General features: G+C 43.0%; 1 protein-coding gene across 2 annotated transcripts in view; it reads left to right on the forward strand.

Annotated features, from left to right (window-relative positions):
* The first annotated feature begins 256 nt into the window (after window positions 1–256).
* The window catches only part of PDCD6IP (programmed cell death 6 interacting protein), a 93207-nt gene continuing 78565 nt past the window's right edge, over window positions 257–14898 (forward strand). Inside the window, exon 1 of one of the 2 annotated variants that reach the window (XM_034991692.1) lies at window positions 257–602. In XM_034991692.1, the coding sequence (XP_034847583.1) occupies window positions 394–602 (209 nt within the window). In that variant the 5' untranslated portion in view covers window positions 257–393. The remainder of the gene's footprint in view (window positions 603–14898) is intronic. The other variant, XM_034991701.1, reaches the window with a different exon arrangement.

Below are 14898 nucleotides of genomic sequence, written 5' to 3' on the forward strand. Positions count from 1 at the left end.
ATGGCAGTAACAGTACTTAACCAGTTGTTCGGACGGAGGAATAGTTACTTTTAGTGAGAGCGCTCGGTCCACCCGCTACGACAGTGAGCAGAAAAGGGAGAGTTCCACTTGCGAAAAAAGCCAGCTCCTTACCACGCAGCCCAAGCGGAGCTGCCCAGGCGAGCTGCACTGGGCACCCCCCACCCCAGGGCCGACTGCCTCACGTGACTTCAGGCTGCGCGCCGAGTGCGCCTGCGCGGGAGCTCCCGGAAGTGGCCGGACCCAAAGCACCGACGGAGACCCCGTCCGTCGGCTCGTCTGTCCGCCGGTCCGCCAGCCGAGTAGTCCGCGCGCCTCGACTCTCGTCGCCGTCCCGCGGTCTGTTTGGCCCGAACGGCGGCCGAGGTCCTCACCATGGCGACGTTTATCTCGGTACAGCTGAAAAAGACCTCGGAAGTGGACCTGGCCAAGCCGCTGGTGAAGTTCATCCAGCAGACGTACCCGAGCGGCGGGGAGGAGCAGGCCCAGTACTGCCGCGCGGCGGAGGAGCTCAGCAAGCTGCGCCGCGCCGCCCTCGGCCGCCCGCTGGACAAGCACGAGGGCGCTCTCGAGACGCTCCTGAGGTGGGCCCGGGGGCGAGCGATGGGGAGGTGGTCTGCGGCCTGCCGCCCCCGCTTCTTCCTCCGCCTTTCCTGCGTCCCTCCCTCGCACCCACGGCCGGAGCCGGGCCACCCCGCCCTGGCTTGGCCGGGCGCGTAGGTGTGGTCTGCATTCCTTCCTGGTGAGCAGGAGCGGCCCCGCAGGCCACCACGCACCCTGCGCACTCGTCCTGCCGGCCCGCCCCAGCCCTTGGTCCGCTGGGACTCAGTCCCTCGTATACCTGCGAGGAGCGGTCTTGCCACATTTTCCCATAAGTAATTTTCTTCACTTTTTTGGGGTGTCTGAGACTCCACCCTTCCCCCATTTTTGCATCACCGCAAAACTTTCTTCGCCAGGTTTAGATTTCATAATAGTAGTTGCTTGAGGGAAGTGGGAGAATTGGGCCACTGGAACAAACGTCACTTGAAATTTTCACTTGAAATGAGCTATCTTCGTAAGTTCATCATAATCAAATGACGGAGAATTCCAAAGGTTCGGAGATTATTTGAAATTAAGCTTCAGTGACAGAACGTTCAAGATAGGTTGCTTAAAATCAGTTTGTTGACAAGCAGGTATGCACATAAGGGAGTGAATTTGTTATCTTGCAAATGCTTAATGAGCTCATGCTGTATTTTTTTTTTTTTAAAGATTTTATTTATTTGACAGAGAGACAGCGAGAGCAGGAACACAAGCAGGTGGAGTGGGAGAGGGAGAAGCAGGCTTCCCGCCGAGCAGGGAGCCCGATGTGGGACTCGATCCCAGGACCCGGGGATCATGACCTGAGCTGAAGGCAGACGCTTAACGACTGAGACACCCAGGCGCCCCGAGCTCATGCTGTATTTAATGAGGGTTCCGTTTGTGGTACTTTTCGGATAGGATGACAACATTTTTATAGTACTTTATAGTTAAAAATTTGCTTTTGCCTATTTGGTACCTATGAGGAACATAACTCTCCTTGTTTCAGAGAAGCCTAGATTAAACTAGTTTGTTCTGGTGTCTGAAAAGTCTAGGAATATTGCTTCTTTAGCTTTAAACATCGCTGGAGATCATCTTGTGTTGGTGATGATTCCCTTAATTTAGGTGAGCTTTGTTCCTGTATTGGGAGACATGGTCCCCCGCAGCTCTACTATGATTACAGTGGTCCGTAATACTCAGGATCTTAAATGAGAGTGCTTTTCTCCTTATCTCTGGTGAAAGTCCTTGAGAGGTCTCTGATTGGGTTGGCTTGTGCCCATTTATGATAGTGGGAAATAGGGGAAATAGGCTAATTTAATTGTCCTTGTCTGAGTCATTCTGCTGGTTTAACTTTTCCATCCCACATGGATTGGGGAAGGGCTAGTTCCCCAAAAGGAGTATACTGAATAGATTGCTCAGAGAGATTATGACCCTTTGGTGTCATTTTTAAAGATATGACTATTGGGTTGCAGAGATCATTAGTTTGATAACTTAGTATGAGCATTTTGTTAAGGTAACCTAGGAATTCTTAGTCATTTTTTAGAACTAACATACTTTAAAAAAAACTCCAAAGTGATTTTTATGTAGACAGGAATAGTATTCAGTGAGGATTTTCCATTAGTAATATTAAGAAAGCATGGATGTGGTATAACGAACACTATGGTAACAGTCTTGTTAAGTAGGTTAAATTTGGTCCCAACCCTTAAAGAGCTTGGAGTGTTCAGAGACAATTGGTGCATAGTTTTAAGACTAACAGAAAAGAGGGAATAGTGGATGGTGGTTGTGATAGGGTTCTGCTGTGAACTTTTAAAACTTCATTCATTTGTTCAATCCTTTATTCTTTTCTCAGGCATCAATGTGAGAACTATTCCTAGGTACTAGGGCTGTCCCGGAGATAGTCTCTTTGAAAGTGACCATGTTTCATCGGTCACTTCTATATTATCATCTTCTAGCCCATTCATTGAATAGCTATATATATTTTTTTCACTTGTTGCCCTTCTAGTGTGTTAGGATAAGCTAACAGATATACTATAGTCTATTTAATTTTAACATGGAGGTGTATATGAAAGTTCCTTGGGTATGTAAAAATCAAACAGTTGTGAGACGTTCATTCAATCAAGCAAGCAGAATATCTTCCTTAATTTTTAAAAAATTTTATTATTTTTTAAAAGTAGGCTCCACACCCAATGTGGGGCTCGAACTCATGACCCTGAGATCAGAGTTGCATGCTTTACCAGGTGAGCCAGCCAGGTGTCCCTGGAATATCTGCTTTAATAATCATGTTTGGGTAATTGTGTAAACTGAACATTAATTTACATGTTTTTACTGTAGTGAACTTTTATTTTTTTAAAAAGGGTTTATTTATTTATTAGAACACACGCAAGTGTGAACTGGGGGGAGGGGAGAGGGAGTGGGAGAGAATGTCTAGCAGACTCTCCCACTGAGCCAGCTGAGCTCGGAGGCAGATGCAGGGCTCATCCCATGACCCTAAGATCGTGATCTGAAATCAAGAGTTGGACGCTTAACTGACTGAACCACCCAGGTGCTCCTAACTTAATGAACTTTTTTTTTTTTAAAGATTTTTCCCATTTATTTGAAAAAGAGAAAGGGAGAACGAGAGCACAAGCAGGGGGGAGCGGCAGGGAGAGGGAGAAGCAGGCTCCCCGCTGAGCAGAGAGCCCTACTCGGGGCTTGATCCCAGGACTCTGGGATCATGACCTGAGCCGAAGGCGGATGCCCATCTGACTGAGCCACCCAGGTGCCCCACTTAATGAACTTTTAAATAAAAATTTTGAATCAGAAGGTTGGAGCTAACTTCTAAAGAATGGAAGCTTGGTAAGTACTAGTACACAGCACCATGTAGAGGTCCAGTGATGGACTTGCTTTTGTATCATTACTAACTCATAGAGCTCTATTAAAATTTCCTAAAATATACATTTATGAGTATCACTGAGAATGAACATCATCCATTACAAAGTGGCTTTAACTAAAAATTGATGAGAAGAGCTTTGGTAAACTTTAGGGTGATCAGAGAGGAACCATGCTTTTTGGGAAGGAAACTTCAGATATCAGTGTCTGTGTCTTTTGTGGCAATTAGGTTTTTTTAGAGAGAAAGCTTCCAGCCTCCTTCCATGAAAAAGCCTGGTTGTCAGCTTTTTGAAATTTGATCAAGGGGAATAGAGGTTGGGGATTTCAGCCATCCTACATGCAGTCTTTTATATTATCTGGTTTAGTGTGACACCTGTATTAGGGTTGGATTTAGCTGCATGTACGAGATCTTAAATTATCAGTGAGTTATATTATGATTGTATTCCTGTGTAAAAAGTTGGTGGATAGGTAGTTCTGGTCGTCGGGCTGGTATAGTGGGTCTGTGAAGTTCATCAGGCTCGGGTGTCTTCCAGCTATCTGCTCTGTGAAACCTAGAGTCATCATTCTCAAGGCCCAGATAGTAGTCATACCTAGGTTTCAGATAATAGGAAAGAAGAAGGGAGAAAGGAGGCAGAGGGCTCAGTTTCCAGAATATTTCCTGGAAACTGCCCCACAACACCCTGCTTATATGTTATTGGCTCTTAACGTATATCCACATCTCCTAGAAGGGTAAGATAGAAAAGGGAATTTTTATTAAGGGCAGCCATATACCCACCTGAAACCTGGGGTTCCATTAGTAAGGAAGAAGGAGAGAGAACGATGCAGGCAATTAGCACTCCCAGCCGTAGCCTCTCAGTCCGCATCTTCCTCCCCACTTAGTTGTGCTTGATCCCCACCTTAGCTGTGCTTGATATGCCTAACATTTTTCTCAGAGTAGAGGAGGTGGGAGCCTGAAGGTTTCTTCCAAAGATTTTCAACCATACCTTCTCTTCCCGGACACACACTAAATTCCTTTCTTGAGTGGTACCTTATGTTTCTCAATTCAGATCCTTTCTGGCTTCTCTGGGATGATTTGGCTTACATTTTGTTAGTTCCTCCCCTTTAGGCCGTCAGATTTTCAGCTTTCTCTTCTCTGCTTCATTCATCCACTTCTCATCTTTTAGAAAATTTCTGAAACCTCTTGTATGCTATTGTGTTGTTTCCCATTGTTTTTTCTCCTTGTGCATTTACATCTTTTAAATTTGTATTCGTTTTTTTTAGTGGAATTTTGGGAGGAAACAGAGAAGGATGTTTATTTAGATCTCTGGTTAACTGGAAGAGAGTTACTTGTATTTTTGGCTCTTCACAGTGGTTTTATCAATTTATATTCCCATCAACAGGTATATGTGAGTTTTTTATTCTTCCACATCCTTGCGGATACTTGCTAGTTAATTTAAATTATTGCTTTTTGCGAAATGATGGATGAGCGATGGTGTCTTGTTTTCAGCTGCATTGCCCTGATTTCTCTGAGGTAGAGCATCTTATATTTATTTACTGGTCACTTAGTTTCTTTTTCTGTGAATGGCTTGTTCTTTTTCTTTGCCCATTTTCTGGGTTGCTTGTTTTTGTTTTTTTTTTTTCTTACTGATTTTTAGCAGTTTTTTTAATATTTTCTGGTTATTTATCCTTTTTCCCATTATGTATATTGGAAATATTCACACCTGTGTATTGTTTCTTAATTGTGTTTATGATACCATTTGTCATACAGAAGTCCTTGCAAAATGTTTTATTTTCATAATTGGTAATTGTAATTTTTTCATATTCCTTTTTTTTTTTTTTTAAGATTTTATTTATTTATTTGACAGAGAGAGACACAGTGAAAGAGGAAACACAAGCAGGGGGAGTAGGAGAGGGGGAAGCAGGCTTCCTGCGGAGCAGGGAGCCCGATGTGGGGCTCGATGTGGGGCTCGATCCCAGGACCCTGGGATCATGACCTGAGCCGAAGGCAGATGCTTAACGACTGAGCCACCCAGGCGCCCCAGTTTTTTCTTATTCCTAATGTGCATCTGTTACATGTGATTTTCTCCCTTGATCAGATCTGCTAAGGTTTTGGAGCTACCTTTTTTTTTTTTTAAAGCAAGTCAAGGGGCGCCTGGGTGGCTCAGTCAGTTAAGTGTCTAACTTCGGCTCAGGTTATGATCTCAGGGTCCTGCGATGGAGCCCAGAGTCAGGCTCCCTGCTCAGCCTGGAGTCTACTTATCCCTCTTGCCACCCCCCCCCGCCATGCGTGCGCATGCTCTCTCTCTCTCTCTCTCTTTCAAATAAATAAAAATCTTAAGTGTATGTTTTTTGGTTTGTTTTCTGCCTTTGCCATTCACTTTTCTTTTTCCTCTTTCTGTATTGAATGATTAGCTTTCCCCCTCTTTTGTTTTTCTAATACATTTATTTTAGGACTGTATGCTTTTTCTCAGTCTGCTTTTGGCTACATCCATTGTTTTTTTTTTTTTTTCCTTAAGATTTTATTTATTTATTTGAGACAGAGAGAATGAGAGAGACAGAGAGCACATGAGAGGGGGGGAGGGTCAGAGGGAGAAGCAGACTCCCTGCCAAGCAGGGAGCCCGATGCGGGACTCGATCCAGGGACTCCAGGATCATGACCTGAGCCAAACGCAGTCACTTAACCAACTGAGCCACCCAGGCGCCCCCATTGGTTTTGATATTAGTATTTTCATTGACATTTATTTTTTTAATAGTTTGTAATTTTAGTTTTGTATTAACTTGAGTCATTTATATAGGTCTTGTAAAAATTCTAAATTTGTCATTCTCTTGTGAGTTAATGTTTAGTTTGTTGTGTTATGGTAGTATCGTTTTCATTTGTAAAATGTATAGTTGATGGAGCTAGTCTTGTAATTTCTGAATTCTTTTTTCAAACACCAGTGTTTTATAGATCAGGAAAGAAAATACTGCTGTTCCATTTTACTTCACAACTGTTGCTTACGTTCTAATTGTTAATTTGGGGGTGAAGATTATTAAGATATGAAGATTAAGATATTAAGATAATTTTAGCTAATGACATTATTACAAATTTGTTACTCAAACCGTGTGGAGGAAATAAGGATATGTAATAGTTGGCCCTTGGTCTCAAAAAGTATCTGTACTTGGCTCAGTAATTTTATTCTGCATAGATGAATAAACATAATTTCTTTCTTTTTAAGATTTTATTTTTTGAGAGAGAGCATGCACACGTGTGTACTTGTGCACAGATGAAGGGAAGGGAGAGAATCTCAAAACAGACTCTGCGCTGAGTGTGGAGCCCCACTTGGGGCTCCGTCCAATGACCCTGAGATCATGACCTGAGCTGAAACCAAGAGTCTGAAGCTTAACCAACTGAGCCAGCCAGCCTCCCTTGAATAGACATAATTTAAAGAAGATTTCAAATCTGATTTTTTTGTGTTCTATTTCTAATAAAAAAGCTTGTTAGGACTGTTTTCATTCTGTGTAACCTTAAAGGAGAATCTTCTGCCCACAGGAGGTTTAAGGCCATACAGTAGACTTTGTGGCAGAATTAGACTAAGATCTTGACCTCTTGACTCCCTGACTAGTTACTTTTTACTATACTCTGCTGCAGAATGCTTCATTAATGATTCTTCATGTGATAAATTGGGTGAAGAAAGAAGTGTGAAAATAAGGTTGCAAAAGGCTCTATTAACTCTGACCAATAAATGGTTCAGCTCTTTGGATTCTCTTGTTTCTCTCTGGTTGGTGGTCAGGAGTTGCACAGCCCTAAGTAGTGACTGGAGCTGTATAGGTTATGTGAATTTGCATTACAGTGTTGCTTTGGCTAGTGTGGATTGGTGGTTCTCAGTCTCCACATGTTCCCCCTAAACTTTAAAACTAGAATTTCTTTCTCTCTCTCTCTCTTTTTAAAAGATTTCTTTATTTATTTTAGTGGGGGGGGGGAGAGAGAGAGAGAACAGGTGCATGTGCATTAGTCAAGAAAGGGGCAGAGGGAGAGACTTAAAGCAGTCTCTCTGCAGGGAGCCTAATATGGGGCTTGATCCCATCACCCATGAGATCACAACCTGAGCCTAAACCAAGAGTTGAATGCTCAGCTGACTGAGCCATCTAGGTGCCCCTGAAACTAGAACTTCTTTTTTTTCCTTTAAACTTTTGAAAAAAGCTTTATCTTTATTTTCAAGATTCCATTTATTTGTCAAAGAGAGAGAGCAAGCGCACAAGCAGGGGGAGTGGCAGGCAGTGGGAGAAGCAGACTCGCCGCCGAGCAAGGAGCCCGATTCAGAACACGATCCCAGGGCCTCAGGATCATGACCTGAGCCGAAGGCAGACGCTTAACCGACTGAGCTACTCAGGTGTCCCTAAAACTAGAATTTCTGATGGGAGTTTATCCTATACCTGTCTTTTGTATATTCAAAGAAATGAATTCATTTCCTATGGTTCCTAACCCCCCACCGTGAACTTTTAAAAATTGAGCAATTGGATATTTGCTCTAAGGTGACTGAGTTTTATAAAATTACTGGAGAACATATAAAGGCACTTCTGAATAGTTGCAAATAATAATTTGTAGCTACCATTTATGTTACATGTAATATATATCAACACTTTTAAGTATTTAGTATGTATTGTATCATCTTTTTCCTCATGCTTAAATGAGATATCACCTCACATTAGGAAGGGTTTGGAGAGGTTATTTATAACTTGCACTCAGTCACACAGCTTTGAGTTGGTGGAGTTGGGATTCAAACTAAGGGTTGTCTGGCTTACAAGCCTGAGCTGTTGCCCACTGTGACATTGTACCTCTTAAGCATGATTAGGGTATTATAATTGACTAAAAAATTACTTATTTCTAAAATATTAAAGGTACATACAGATTCTTTGTAGTAGTATTTCCCATAGTCATAATGCATTTTTTTTTTGCCAACTCTGGTATAGGACACTGGCTTTCCTTCTTCCTACTTGTGGAAAACTTGCAGTGTAGGTCTACTTTGTTAGAGGTATAGCCTAAGCTAGAATCTGCTCATCTAGTAAATCATATTTAAATGATAGGTGGGTAGATTCTCTTGTTTCCGCTCTTGTTTCCTCTCTAGAATTTTGAGACCTGAGATTTAGGCTGAATTACAAGGAGTGGTATGATGGAAATATATAGAAAGAGTAATTCATTGTATTTGGTTCTGCAGGAATAGCATTTTAACTGCAGTTAGCAATGGCTGCTTTCCTTGAAAAGCATTGGTTGGTCTCTCTTGAGTTTACTCCATGTGAATCAGATGTTGTTGATTCCCAATGACTGCCCTCCCATAGTACTTATTTTAAATTACATAACCTGTCCTGAGACAGCTATTTTTGGGGATTCCATCATATAGCTTCTAGTCATTTAAATATAGGCTATAAATGCACTGTTTCCCCACACAATTTAAGTTTTGAGAGTTGACCCCAAAAACTTTGAATAGAGTAGGTGTAAAAAATTTAGGACATTCTGTTTAGCCTTTTTTTTTTTCCTGATCCGTTTGCAGAGGAAGTAGCTTTATCTCCTACACATTCCTTTCCTGCTTGCTTTAGAGCAGAAGTCAGCAGACTAAGGCCTGCCCAGCTGTCTATTTTTGTGTTGTCCATAGCCACCATCTAGTGGATTAGGGCTCTGAGCCTTGGAGACCTCACTGGAGTGTTCCCCTCTGCCCCATCATCCCCTTTATTCCCAGCGCCTGCCTCCCTGGCCATTGGCTGCACCTCGCTGCTGCCCAGGGTTTGCTCTGGTGCCACCTACACTTTGCAGTGAATGTAGAATCTCAGACTGGGGATTGGTGACTCAGCAAATTGCCTTGTCTCTAGCAGCTGAGCCAGCTGCCCAAGTTGAGATGGCTGGGCTCTCTGGGAGAAGAGAAGGGCGTGCTGGAATTTGGGTGTCACTGGGGCAGAGAGTGAAGCTGATTGTGTTGAGTACTATCTACCCTCCCTCCCCCCATGACGCCCTCTCCACCAGACTGGATACTGGATACTGGATACTGGATACTCTTCTTTGGAAATGGCTCCAGCTAATGACCTTGTACCTAGTGTGCTCACCATCTGAGAGGGCCTAACTTAGGTAAAAAGGATATAGGTTAGGCAGGACTTTTCTTTCTTGTTATATAAGGACCTACATTTTATCCTTGATTTTGCCTTTTGCTTGGCAAAGCCTACAATAGCCCTTCTCAGAAAAAATTTGTAAATCCCCACTCCATAGCCATATGAGCCTTCTTGCTGGCCATGAACACCCTCAGGCACACTGTTGCCTTCTGTTGCCTCAGGCCCTTGGTACTTGCTATTCTGTCCTTATGGGCATGTTCTTTAGTAGCTCCTGTTCATTATCAAAACAGAGAATCTTGGGTTTTACTTTTCAGAGATAAGAAAAAAAGTTACTTTTTTAAAAAAAGATTTTATTTATTTGACAGAGTGAGAGAGGGAACACACGCAGGTGGAGTGGGAGAGGGAGAAGCAGGCTTTCTGCTGAGCAGGGAGCCCAATGCAGGGCTCCCTGGGATCATGACCTGAGCTGAAGGCAGACGCTTAATGTCTGAGCCACCCAGGCGCCCCCCAAAAAAGTTACTTTTAAAAACCTTTGCATTTGGGACACCTGGATGGCTCAGTTGTTGGGCGTCTGCCTTCGGCTCGGGTCGTGGTCCCAGGGTCCTGGGATCGAGCCCCGCATTGGGCTCCCCGCTCTGCGGGGGGCCTGCTTCTCTCTGTCCCACTCCCCCTGCTTGTGTTCCCTCTCTTGCTGTGTCTCTCTCTGTCAAATAAAGAAATAAAATCTTTAAAAAAAAAAAACCTTTGCATTTACTGATTGATTTGTTTGAGGTAGCAATAAAATAGTGAGCAAACAGACTGAGTCTCTGCTCTCAGGGAGCTTAGAATCCTTTGAGAGAAAAGACGTTAAACATAATTCCACACTGTGCTGAGTTCTATGAAGGAAGAGTTCAGAGATCTAAGAGATTATAAAGGGAGAGGGGAACTAATTTAAAACAAGAGTTAGATAGACTGCCTGTATCACTTCTTTTTTTTTCTATATATTTTTAGAGATTTTATCTTATTTATTTTTTAAGATTTGTTTGAGAGTGAGAGGGTGTGCGTGCACATGAGTGGGGGGAGGGGCAGTGGGAGAGAATCTTTTAAGCAGGCTCCATGATGAGCAGGAAGCCCAATGCAGGGCTTGGTCCCATGACCCATAAGATCATGACCCATGAGATCATGACGTGACTGAAACCAAGAGTTGGAGGCTTAACCGACTGAGCCACCCAAGCACCCCTGCTCCACTTCTGCCACCCATGTGGAACGACGTGGTCCATGCTACCGTCATTTCTTGACTGGATTACAGTAATAGCTTCCTGACTGGTTTCTCTTCTGCTTTTGCACAAATGCAAGTCCGTTTTCCACTCAGCAGCCATGGATGGTGACTCTGTGAAAATAGGTTAGCTCATGTTACTCCTTTGTCCAAACTCTCTGATGGGTCCCCTTCCTACTCTATATAGTAGAAGCCAAAAGTCTTACAGTTGTACTCAGGGCATCATTACTACTTTGATTTCACCTCCTTCTGTTTTCTCCTGTGCTTGTTCTGTGACCTTATTGGCCTCCTTGCCATGGCAGGATATTTTCAGGCATACTCTTGTCCCAGCTTCTTGGCACTTCATCTTCCCTTGACTGGTAATGCTTTTATCTCACTTATCTGCTTGCCTCAGCACATCACCTCCTTCATGCCTTCTCTATTATTCATGATGTTTTAAATTATTAAATTTTTTACTTCTATATATAGTCAAGTGACCACATGTAGTGATTTAAGACTACAGTCTTCTCACATCACCCTGTATAACACCTTGTCCTTCTTTTTCTCCATAGCACTTATTATCTATTATACTATATTTTTCCGTTTTTTTTTTTTTTTTTTTAGATTTTATTTATTAGAGAGCACGAGCAGGGGAAGGGGCAGAAGGAGAGGGAGAAGCAGACTCCCCACTGAGCAGGGAACCTGACGACGTGGGGCTTGGTCTCAGGACCCTGGAATCATGACCTGAGCTGTAGGCAGACGCTTAACCTACTTGAGCCACCCAGGCACCACCCTTATGCTATATTTTTCTTAGCTATCTTGTCTTCCCCTCTAAAAGTAAGCTTTACAAGGGCTCAAAATTTTAAATGTTTATTTACTGCTGAATTTCTATGCCTTAGAACTGTGTTTGGTGCATAGTAAATTCTTAGTATATATTTGTTGAATGGATGAGTGAATGAATGAATGAGGGAAGACTTTTTCAAAGATTTATTCATTCATTTGAGAGAGAGGGTGCCTGAGCTGAGTGGGGGAGGGGCAGAGGGAAAGAATCTCAAGCGGACTCTCCGCTGAGTGGGGAGCCCTAAGTGTACCTTGATCTCATGACCCTGAGATCATGACCTGAGCTGAAATCAAGAGTTGGATGCTTAACCAACTGAGCCACTGAGTCGATCCGAGGGAAGACTTTTTTGATGACGTATCAGCCTGGACAAGGAAAGTGGAGAATTGTGATGGGAAAAGTTTCCAGAGAAAAAAAAATTTCCAGGGGGGAAAATACGTGAAGTCCCTAAGCCAGGGGAGAGCATAGGCTAATGACTAAAATGTGTAGTGAATATTCTCAGATGAGGCCGGAGAGTTAAATGATGGCTAGATAATGCCAGAACTTGTCAAAAATTTTGTATGTAATTTTAAGTATAGTAGGAATCCATTAAAGGGTTTAAGCATTTAATACTTTAGAGTTCTTTTTTTTTTTTTAAAGATTTTATTTATTTATCTGACAGAGGGAGAGACACAGCTAGAGAGGGAACACAAGCAGGGGGAGTGGGAGAGGGAGAAGCAGGCTTCCCGTGGAGCAGGGAGCCCGATGCGGGGCTCGATCCCAGGACCCTGGGATCATGACCTGAGCCGAAGGCAGACGCTTAATGACTGAGCCATCCAGGCGCCCCCTCAGAGTTCATTTTTTTTTTTTTTTTAAGATTTTTTATTTATTTATTTGAGAGAGAGAGAATGAGAGACAGAGAGCATGAGAGGGAGGAGGGTCAGAGGGAGAAGCAGACTCCCTGCCGAGCAGGGAGCCCGACGCGGGACTCGATCCCGGGACTCCAGGACCATGACCCGAGCCGAAGGCAGTCACTTAACCAACTGAGCCACCCAGGTGCCCAGAGTTCATTTTTTAAGTACAAGAATACTCTCCTACATAACCACAGTACAACTTTCAAAATCAGGACATTAACATTGAATATTATCATTTAATCCATAAAACACATTAAAATTTTGCTGATTCTCCCAATAATGTTGTTAGGCACTGAGTGTATGTACAGATTTGGGATCTAGTCCAGGATCCTGCGTTGGATTCAGTTGGCTCTTTAGTGTCCTTCAGTCTGGAACAGTTCTTCCATTTCTCCTTGTTTTTCACAACCTTGACATTTTTAAATTTTTTTTTAAAGATTTTTATTTATTTATTTATTTTAGATTTTATTTTATTTATTTATTTGAGAGAGAGAATGAGAGAGACAGAGAGCACATGAGAGGGGGGGAGGGTCAGAGGGAGAAGCAGGCTCCCCGCTGAGCAGGGAGCCGGATGCGGGACTCGATCCAGGGACTCCAGGATCATAACCCGAGCCGAAGGCAGTCACTTAACCAACTGAGCCACCCAGGCGCCCCACAACCTTGACATTTTTAAAGGGTACAGGCTAGTTTCTTTGTAGACTGTCCCTCAGTTAGGGTTTGTCTTATATTTTCTTGTGATTTACGCATTTTTAGGCAGTACTACCACCGAAGTACAGCTGTTTTGTGTGTGTGTGTGTGTGTGTGTGAGCGTGAGCGTGAGCGCATGTCAGGAAGAACTTGAAGTTGATTTGTCCTATGCCGTTAACGTGTAACTTTTATCACATGGTCAAGGTGATGTCTGCCAGTTTTCTTGACCTTACAGTTAATAAGTACATTGAACTAAATAATTAGGAAGTACTTTGTAGGGAGATACTTTGAGTCTTTGTAATACTGTTTCCATCAAACTTTTTTGCTTTAGCATCCATTGACGTATCTTACCTGAAATAGATACTATATTCAGAAAGGTGCCAAATGCTGATTTTTCTAACTCTGTTTTATATTCTCGTGTTATTAGTTGGCATTGTACAGTAGGGTAGTCTTTCCCTGTTCACCCATTTATTTATTTATTTATTTTTAAAAAGATTTTTATTTATTTATTGAGAGAGAGAATGATAGCATGAGAGGGAGGAGGGTCAGAGGGAGAAGCAGACTCCCTGCTGAGCAGGGAACCCAATGCAGGACTTGATCCCGGGACTCCAGGATCATGACCTTAGCCGAAGGCAGCCGCCCAACCAACTGAGCCACCCAGGCGCCCCCACCCATTTATTTTATGTGCTTCAGATTGGTGTTCTTATTTTCCTCAATGGGTTATGATTTATTATTTTATTTAAATTTTTTTTGGACTTGGCTAGCAGGAGCCCCTTAAAGCTAGTTCTTGTGTCTTTGACAAGTTCTCATTTTTTGAGTACTTCGTTAACTATCTGACATAGCAAGATGTTTTAGGCTTGAATTTTGAATTTTCTTGGTCTCAGCCAGAGCGTTATTCATCTGGGCTCTAGGTGTGCTTATTGCTACCGAGGTGTTATTGCTTCTAGGCCCTCTCAGTATATACAGTTAGGAAATACACTCACACATTTATACCTGTTTTTGTATTTCTCCACTATATTAAAAAATAAGTTCACACTGATACGTCCAATTCCAGGCAGAAGCCACAGAATTTATTCTAGCCATCTTTCTTCCCGTATTTGTAACTCCTTTCTCTGATAGTTAGAAACTTAGCCTACATTCTCTTCATTGTATTTAACTTGTTTAATTCTTTCTGTTTATAACCAAACTCATGGCCATGTCAGCCAAAAACTTTGTCTCAGATGTGTTGCCCCTCCCCCTGAAAAATTTGCCTTAGAAACAGTTACTGGAATGATAGCCCTGAGGAGGGTTGGGGTGGAGGGAGGAGATAATAGGGGAAGGAGGAAAGATTACAGGCCTGTTAGAAGGCTTGGCCTTGGATACTCCCAACCCTCCTTGCTAGCTCAAAGGTCAGCCTGATGAGGGAGAAGACTGCTTCATGTTTGATGATTGTTCTGGCTGCTGTGTGGAGAATAGATTGAGAAGAATGAGAAAGGGCACCTGGGTGGCTCAGTTGGTTGAATGTCTGCCTTGGGCTCAGGTCATGATCCTGGGGTCCAGGGATCAAGCCCTGCATTGGGCTCCTTGCTCAGCGGGGAGTGTGCTTCTCTCTCTCCCTCTGCCCCACACCCAGCCCCCCCATATGCTTTCTCTCTCAAATAAATAAAATTAAAAAAAAAAAAGAGAGGGAAGGACTCAAGCAGACAGGGAGGTTGGCTAGCAGACTTTCTGATTAGTCTACTTTAAAGGGAGGGTAGAGGTTTTTTTTGGTT

This window comes from Mirounga leonina, unplaced genomic scaffold (assembly GCF_011800145.1).
Source record: "Mirounga leonina isolate KUSES-001 unplaced genomic scaffold, KU_Mleo_1.0 Mir_115, whole genome shotgun sequence".
Lineage (NCBI taxonomy): Eukaryota > Metazoa > Chordata > Mammalia > Carnivora > Phocidae > Mirounga > Mirounga leonina.